At 26.6% G+C, this 9,617-nt stretch overlaps 1 protein-coding gene and 1 long non-coding RNA gene across 2 annotated transcripts; one reads left to right on the forward strand and one right to left on the reverse strand.

Annotated features, from left to right (window-relative positions):
- Nucleotides 1-1,135: 1,135 nt before the first annotated feature.
- On the reverse strand, nucleotides 1,136-2,636 carry LOC126549724 (uncharacterized). Its single transcript, XR_007603838.1, has 3 exons — nucleotides 2,299-2,636; nucleotides 2,083-2,197; nucleotides 1,136-2,015 (listed from the first exon to the last, which is right to left on the reverse strand). It is a non-coding gene; the product is annotated as an uncharacterized LOC126549724 (long non-coding RNA).
- A 1,268-nt stretch (nucleotides 2,637-3,904) lies between these two features.
- LOC126549678 (scoloptoxin SSD14-like) lies at nucleotides 3,905-9,498 on the forward strand. Its single transcript, XM_050199677.1, has 10 exons — nucleotides 3,905-4,043; nucleotides 4,555-4,758; nucleotides 5,216-5,436; nucleotides 5,670-5,865; nucleotides 6,276-6,476; nucleotides 6,714-6,942; nucleotides 7,034-7,224; nucleotides 7,324-7,564; nucleotides 8,771-8,884; nucleotides 8,971-9,498. Exons 1-10 carry the CDS (start codon nucleotides 4,030-4,032, stop codon nucleotides 9,121-9,123), a joined length of 1,764 nt encoding a protein of 587 aa, XP_050055634.1. The 5' UTR covers nucleotides 3,905-4,029; the 3' UTR covers nucleotides 9,124-9,498.
- The last annotated feature ends 119 nt before the right edge of the window (nucleotides 9,499-9,617 follow it).

Here is a 9,617-nt window from a genome sequence, read left to right on the forward strand (position 1 = left end):
AAATGTTAATGTCAGTGGTATCTGTATATAGTTAAATTTTCAAAAAATTTTGACTTTTTTTGAGTTATTTATAGACTACTGAAATTTTCGATTTTTTTGAGAAATTTTTTTTAAAGTGTCGATAAAAAATTTTTGGATGACCAAAAAGTTTTGAAAATTTAATACAAGGTTCCTTATGAGTTGTTTTTATTGTAGCTAAAAAAAATTAAAAATCGTTAATCACAATTTTTTTTAATAAGAGTTTATAGTTCAAATTTTTACGAAATCTGTCGAAAACGCGAAAATTTGCAAGTAATTTTGAAGTTGAAAAATCATAAAATTTTTTCTTTTATAACTAAGTTTTGAAAATTTGGTACAAAGTTCTCCATACATTTTTCTTCAAATATCTGTAAAAAAAACTCTACCGGATTCAGACAAAAAATTTTTATGAGTGTTTGAAATATAAATTTTTACAAAACCGCGCTAAATAACGGTTTAGCCTCAAACGATTTTTGATATTTGTTATAATTCAAAAAGTATAAGTCGTAGATACTTGAAAATTTTACCAGTTATTAAGATTGGCATTTTATTTACTTGATTTAATTTTCAAAATACTTTGAGTTTTTTTGAGCTATTTATAGACAACTGAAATTTTCAATTTTTCTGAAAAATTTTTTTTGAAGGGTCGATAAAATTTTTTTGGCCCTATCAAAATACTTGAAAATTTTATACAGAGTTCCTCATATGTTATTGTTATAGTGATAAAAAAATTATAAGAATACATAGGCACAATTTTTTTTATTAGCATTTGAAGTTCAAATTTTGACGAAAATTCGTCAAAAGCATTAATATTTGCAAATTATTTGAAGTTGAAAAATCATAAAAATTTTTGTGTTTATAACTAAGGATTAATAATACAACACTAAGTTTTCCATAAGTTTACCTTCAAGTATCTATAGAGAAAACTCGAAGCATCATTATAGGAAAAATTTTAAGTGCGTTTGAATTTTAAATTTTAACGAAATCGCGTAACGATAACGATTTATCCTCAAACGATTTTAAATATTTGTTATTATTCAAAAAGTATAAGTCGTAGATACTTGAAAATTTTACCAGTTATTAAGATTAGCGTTTTCTTTACGTGATTTAATTTTCAAAATATTTTGACTTTTTTTGAGCTATTTATAGACAACTGAAATTTTCAATTTTTCTGAAAATTGTTTTTTTATGTGTCGATAAAATCTTTTTGGCCCTATCAAAATACTTGAAAATTTAATGCAAAGTTCCTCATAAGTTATTATTATAGTGATTAAAAAATTATAATACTTGGAAATTATTTTGTAGATATATTTCATAAAAATTTTTGTATAAGTAGCTAAGAGTTGAAAATTTAATACAAGATTTCTCATAAGTTTAGCTTACAATAATTAAAACAGAACTTAAATTTTGGTGTATTCAGGCCGTTAAAATATAAACCACCTTTTTCACCAACCACTGGAAATTATATCCTAGGCTGACAAATCATCTTCGTTCAGAATCGTTTTTCGTATACAATGATAACTATCATTGGATTCAAATTTAACACTCCTATAATATATAATAATGATCCATACGGCACCTAATGTACAGCAGAGCGGTACTCACTTTTTTTTATATTTAAGACTATAAAATATTATTTTGTTATAATATTTCTTAAATGTATAAACTATGGTTTTTATTTGAGTATTTGTGTATTTAGAGATTTAAATCCAGAAAATATATTATTAGACTATGACGGTCTTTTTAAACTAACTGATTTGGGTTAATGTAAAGAACATATTCATGGAGTGATGTTACTCATACATTTTGTGGTTTAATTGAATACATGTAAGAAATCTCTATCGTTTATCAAATGTATTGAGCATCAATTAAAAAAAAAAAAAAAAAAACATTAATTTAAGGTATCAGGGCACCAGAAATTTTGACCCGGAATGGTCATGGAAAATTTGGTGATTGATAGTTATTTGGAGCTGTCGTGTTTGACATGTTAACAGGAACTGTAAACAATATTATTAGAATTAGTTATGAGTATTACAATTTTAATTTCTTTATTTTTTTATTTACCTTCAAGCCACCTTTTAGAGCTGATAGTGTTGATAGTAGACAAGACACTATTGAGAACATACTTGGTAAAGATCATGAAATATCACTGTATATATCTCCCGAAACTAGTGATCTCCTAGGAAAATTATTTGAAGTAAGTAAAAAACAAACTTGTTATAATTTTATTCATGTTACCTATTAACAAATAATATTTTATTATAAATGGTAGTCACTAACCTCCTGTTAAATCAACATGACGTCGTTCTATCTCGGATTTTCATTACGCCGTAAACATAATCAAAACTGCACACCGATTCGCGGAGAGACAACAATAACAGGTGTTATTGATACTTCACGGGTCGAGGGACCGGCCGCGGCGACAATTATAGAACTGGACAGTTCTAATCAAACGACAGAACGGACGATATAGATCAACGGAGGAATAGTTGCGGAACAGTAACATTTGATATGTGAAAAAAATATAGATTTATTGTATAAGTTGAATACATACAATTTATAAATTATTAAAAAAAATTTTTAGTAATAAAGTGGTTAAAATTTTACCATAACACAAAAAAAACTCTTCGACCGAAAAATTTTTATAAAATGTTTTTAAAATTATACATTAATAATTATTTAAAAACAGAATTCTTATGATGTTAAACGCATCAATAGCATTTTTGCAGATTAGGTATAGTAGTAATGTACAGTATGGGTAAAATTTAATTTATTATATTTAACTTAATAGTTTACAATAATGGTGTTTTCATAGATTTAAAACTCTTTTAATATTTTCACAAAATTCAAAATAGCAAATATTGATGCATTTCGGCAAAATACTTCAATTTAATTTAAATTTTATTATATAATAAAAAATTTAATTTTGTTAAATTGAAAAAAAAAATGAAAATGTGATTCCTAATATACACAACTAAAACTATTTAAATATTGAAACAAAAATATTAAATATGTACATGATAAATAAATAGTTCATACTTTAACTTGATAATGTGTATTTTTTAAATTTTATTAATCATTAAATAAAAAAAAAAAACAACTTGCATCCTTATGATATTATATCATTAAATAAAACACAACTATAGGTACATACGAGTATATATTTATAAAATAACTATAGTCATATTAAAGATACTTATAAATACCTAGATAACAAAACCATTTATATATTTTATTAAAAGAACTTCAAAACATTTTTTTTTTGTTTTATATTATTGTTGTTGTAAGTTGAGGCTTACTGGAATTTCATGTATTTGATTTTTTTTTAATTTGCAATCGAATAAAAATAATAATAATTATACAATAAAAAAATATTATTATATTCAAGTATAAATAAATAATCAACATTAATATAAATATTAAACTTGTTAAATGTGGAATAAATCTAGACATCTTGAAAATCGTCTTGAAAAGTCATTAAAAATAAAAATTTTACGTTTCATTTGAAAAATATGTGTGACGTTCACGTGTTGTTTACTGAATATGAACGTGCATTCATAAACTACGTTCTTTCAAAACACTGCTTTTTATGTATGCTACGATTAAGTGTGAAATTATTACAAATGCAGTACTAATCTTCATTATCTATACCATTTTAAGTTATAATACCTATCATATAATATAAGCATAAGCGAATGTAAGTTTTATGATACATACGTGAATAATTAAATTTGAAGGATTACAAATATCAAATCATACTCATATTTGAGTATATAAAAATTTAAAATCTTATTGGTTTGTTATAAAATAATAACTATAATTATAAAAAAAAAAATAATAATAATAACATAATTCACTTATATTTGATTACGCCCATGCTAATACATATAAAGTATATAATACGAAGGTATAAATTGATTCGATGAATAGTCACAATAATGCATTTAAGAACAGTCATTAGTTTTTAGCTTTTTGAAAAATCTTGGAAGCCTTATATACTTTGTAGATGACATGGCTATTTTCAGGTACGTCTAGCTTAATATGTATGTATGTATTATCTAACTATCTCACCAGCTACTATTCTTTGGTATGTACCTACCATGCAATTTTAAATGTATACGTTACATTATTATAATGAAAATATTATTTAAAAGTGTGAACGAATATCTTATTAAAATAATAATAATAATAATAGTATGATTTCTTACCAAAAAAATCGTTTTTTAAATTCAGCTATTGTTCGGAAAATAAATGTTTAAGTGATTGCTGTAAATTCAGTGTATATATTAGCCCAGTTCAATGGCTTATTTCTTTTAATAATAATAAAATGATTTTATGTTTAAAAAAAATTATTTTACTGGCACTAGAAACTGAAGTGATAAAGGCATAATTGTTAAGTTCATTTTATTATCAAAGTCTGTGTCGAATTTCGTCAATAGACTTTTATTTGTATTTTGACGCTTGTTCCGAATAATTTCAATAATTTAACCACAGTTTATAACTCACGTGGAACGTTAATATTATTTTTTTTTTCAGAATAAAATTCAAACCTTTCATTATTGTAATAGGACTCTCCATAGTGATTGCTATAGTTTCACTTTTGGCCTTTATCTCAAAACGCAACGATGAAAATGAAATGCCCGATCCGCAATTCGAATTGGCCACGTCGAGTATGCCGATGGGCTTGTACAACAAAGCCGGAGTAGTGTCAAATGGTGGACCGTGCGCACAAATCGGAGTGTAATACGATTTATAAACATAACCAAACATGATTATTTATTAGCTCGGAATCGTTTTTCGTATACCTACCATTGGATTCCAATTTAACACTCCATTATATTTATAGTGATCCACACTACACCTAGTGTACAACACCCACTTGATCATGTTTTTTTTTTACAACTGAAACAATTATCACCCATACTACATTTAATTATTTGATACTTTATAAAATTGATAAATATTAAAATGAGCAATTATATTCCTAATTATACATATATTCTTTACTGCATTATTTTGAACATTTAAAATTTAATATTAAATTATCTACAGAATAATTTTAACAATTTCAGGTTTTAACTCAACAATAATCTAATAAACCTTTTGAATATTTCAATTATAGAACTGTTTTCGCATAATATAATGACATCTTAAACTTTAAATTTATTTCCGTGTCTTATTTATTGTTTTGTAAAAGGGACGTGATGGCGAAAGGTGGAAATGCCGTTGATGCTGCTATAGCTACAATGATATGTGACGGTGCTTCATGCCCTCAATTCATGGGTTTGGGTGGAGGATTTGTTATGACTATATACAACGCTACGACTAAAAAAGTAATGTCAATCAATGCCCGTGAAATGGCACCAAAGGCGGCAACTGAATCCATGTTTGTAAAAGAACCTACACTTTCTGTATATGGTACATTTTTTATAAACACGAATAAAAAGATTTTTTTATCTATATTAAAATACATATTATCAATCGACAATCGATGTGAAAATAAATATTACGCATATTCATTTTTATTCATTATTAAATTTAACTTTTTTTAAAAAAATAAACTAAAAACTATAATATTATTATATTAAATATATTTAAACATATTTTTATTTTAATAATCTTATGCATTTTTAAATTTAAAAAATATACAGGTGGTTTGGCGGTTGCAGTTCCGGGAGAAGTTAAAGGCTATATGACTGTCTATAATAGATTCGGTGGTAATGTTTCATGGGCATCACTATTTGAGCCAACTATAAAATTATGTGAAGAAGGCATGCTGATTAGCGAACGTTTCGCAATAAGTTTAAAAAATAAAGAAGAATTGGTCAAAAATGACACGATTCTTAGGTACAATAAAAGTCAAAATTATTTTTATGTATAGGTACAGCTTGAAAAATTTAATAACACAATTTATCAAACCATAAAACATGACGTATCGTTTTTTAGTCAATTGCTATAAGTTGCAAAACATTTGAATAATACTAAATTAACTTTCACGAAGAAAAATAAAATTAAGGGCATAAAAATTAACAGATATTCATTATTAGCTAGAAATCTCATTAATATTTCCTTTTTATTGTTAAAATCCAAGGTTTCAGATATTGTATATCCTTCGATGAATTTTACATATTTGGCGATATATTTTATTAATTCTTCATTATAATTACTTACAAAAGCCATTCATTAATTTTTACTATTATACATTAAATACATACGTTATAAAATAAATAATTACACATTTGCGGATTGTTTCCTAGAAAAACTTTTTTCGACGAAAAAACTGGACATGTAAAGACAATCGGAGAAATGTACACATTACCCAAGTTAGCAGAAACTATGAAAGTCATAGCAAAGGAAGGTGGTGATGCCTTATACAATGGTACGTTAGCTGATAAATTATTAGATGACTTAAAAAAAGTAAATGGGATAATGACAAGAGAAGATTTAGCCGCCTACGCGTGAGTATATTACCTCTTTATAACATACGTGCCTAATTAATTTCAAATTGTGGTTTTATTTTTAATAACTAAAACAGTTAGTATGTAATAGTTGTATATTATATTTTCAATTTGATTAATTAAGTAAATTTAATTGCAAAAAAAAAAAAAATGCTTTAATGCTATTCCAATATTAAACGAATAGATTCCATTTTTTTAATTTACGTAACAATTCACAGCGATTAAATGAAATTTCAGAGTCAAAGTCGAAAAATCTTTTTCTGTTAAATTAAAAAGTGGACATACAATACACACGGGGCCACCACCTGGTTCCGGTGTAATATTAGCTTACATACTGCGTGTGTTGGATGGTTTGTTACCAGCACCCAATGAAGGTTTGGACGCTCACCGAATTGTGGAAGCTTTCAAATTTGGTTACGGCGAGAGAACCCAATTAGGAGATGCTATGTTTGTAAACGTGTCTGCAGTATGTTTTATCGATAAAAAATATTTTCACCATGAGCGAAAAACGTTTAATTTTTAAAAATGTTAAAATACCTATCTTTTGTGTATCGTAGATTTACGATAAAGTCAAGTCGGATAGTTACATGGATAAAATACGTAGTCAAATATTCGATAATTTCACTTCGGCAGATCCTAAGTACTACGGAGCTAATTTTAGTATCCCAGAAAACCACGGAACTGGCAATTTGGCTGTGATCGATTCAATGGGAAACGTTGTCATAAGTACATGTACCATAAACACATAGTGAGCATCACTGATATTTTATGAGTTTCTCGACATTTGTAATTTTTGTATAAACATCCACGTGACCGTTTTAACGGATCAATTTCGCTTTTATTTAAGTTTTGGTTCCGGTTTCACCTCTCCCAGTACCGGTATTATTCTGAATAACGAAATGGACGATTTCTCGACTCCGGGAGGCGTCAACTCTTACGATTTTCCATCTTCGCCGGCCAATTACATTGAACCGTACAAACAGCCAATGTCTTCGATGTGTCCAAGTATATTCACGGACAAAAACGGAGATTTTGCTTTCGCTGTGGGAGCAGCGGGAGGGTCAAAAATCACTCTTGCGACCGCCTACGTAAGTTTATTTTACCTCGAGTTCTAATATTTATGTGTTTTTAAATGTCTTCGATAATACGAATACCTGTCGAGTCCATCTCAACTTTTTTCCTCCGATTCTCCACGCATGTTCTATTATTATGTTTATATTACAAGTATTTTTGATATATAAGAACATTAAACAACTATTAAACAGTTTTTTTTTTATCCTAAATTAAAACTACACATTCTCACTACTATCTATAATAATAAGCTAATACCTTTATTGTTTTATTGATACTTGATTTTATTTGTGTATAACTGTTAAACTATTTTTATCGTATAAGCTCTTATATTAAATTAAAAATATCCTTCTAAATTCATAATATAGACGTACTTATAAAAATCTCGAGCTTAATACTTTTATAGAGTGTGCTTTTGATACTACGAATGTCATCGGAATACTATTATGAAACGCTTATTATAATTTTAAAGTATTTTAAAATAAATTTATTTTAATTCAAATTGTTTTTCTACAGGCTTAAATATTACTTGTATAGATTTTTCGATATTGCAGCTTATCTCAAAATATAAGAATATTTATCCAGTGCTCGACTTGGCAAAATTAAAATCTGTAAACCAGAATCTGTAAACTTTAAAAAAAGAGCGTTCCCATCACTTTTTAAACATTAATGAGCCGTGGGGGCTACGCCCTCACACCTCCTATTCCCCCTCTTTAAACATATAAGCAATATTTATAAATTATCAACTACAAAAAAAAAATACTGTAAATAGTATATTGTATATTATATTTATACCTTATTAAATGTGACAACAAACTTAAAAGTAACTAAATAAAAAAACAATCCATTAACTGCTTATTTAAATAGTTCCATAAATTATCATAAATAAATAAATTGTCAAAACTATTATGTTATCACGTACATTTTGATAAAATTGCAGAATGATGCAGCGTACCAGCGTTCCGTACATTCCCCTTATAAATATAATTAGAGGTACTCTTAAATTTCTGAAAAATTCCTCCGTCCCCTTGCGTCCCCCCACAAATCAAGCACTGTATTTATCTAGTCTTATTAAACACGCATTCGTATTATGACTGAAAGTGTCAGAGTAATTTAACGAATGTGATAACCAAGTTAACTATGCAATTAAATACAAACCAATTTAATATTATTCTATTCTATATTATACTTAATGTAAAATATTAATTTGTTTTGATTTTAAGGTGTCTGCTTATAAATTATGGTACAATAAGACACTGAAAGAAGCTATAGACAAACCAAGAATTTTTCACCAACTTGTACCTATGCAAATTCAATATGAATACGGAATGACTAAAGTAATATTAGAATATAATAGTCTTACAAAATATTATCTAACTACTAATAACAATAATAATATTATTTATCTTGTTTTATCGTTCAGGATGTAATACAAACACTTAAAGATATTGGTCACCCAGTGACCCGATTGCCAAATAATAGATTTTCAGCATCAACAGCTATTGCTAAAACGATTTCTGGAATGATAGAAGTTATGCCAGATTATCGACGACCAGGAAATTGCTCTGGATACTAAAACCATTATAATAATTTTTAAAAATGTGTAAATTATTGTATAATATATCCTACCAAACACACTTCGTGTAATTAAAAGGTAAGTTAAAAAAAAAATTATTATTAATGATTAAATCTCTAAAATACGGGATATAATATGAGAACTAAGTAAAATGCTATTTTGTAATATTACAAATACCTACGACGATAAATAATAAGATCAATAATTGTAAAGTTTAATAGACCGAGTCAACATTTTTAAATTTCTTCATAAATTATTAATTACAAAAAGTGCTATAGTAGACAGTGGTTACTTATTTGTATTTATTTAAGTATATTTACACGTCCTGCCAAGTAGTTAAACAATATATTGAATAAGTATTTAACTTTACAATTAGTCTTTATTATCGTCGTAGATATTTTTAATACTATAAAATGGTTTTTTTACCTAATTTCCATATTATATTATCACATCATTTAAAAATGTAATCATTACTAAATTTAATTTTTTTTTAA

Source organism: Aphis gossypii, chromosome 1, assembly GCF_020184175.1.
Source record: "Aphis gossypii isolate Hap1 chromosome 1, ASM2018417v2, whole genome shotgun sequence".
NCBI lineage: Eukaryota > Metazoa > Arthropoda > Insecta > Hemiptera > Aphididae > Aphis > Aphis gossypii.

Excerpts from the sequence above, each read along its gene's own strand:
- LOC126549678 (XM_050199677.1), top strand. Across the intron at positions 4,759-5,215 it reads CCGTGCGCACAAATCGGAGT|GGACGTGATGGCGAAAGGTG; the intron begins GTAATACGATTT and ends GTTTTGTAAAAG. Across the intron at positions 8,885-8,970 it reads ATGAATACGGAATGACTAAA|GATGTAATACAAACACTTAA; the intron begins GTAATATTAGAA and ends TTTATCGTTCAG.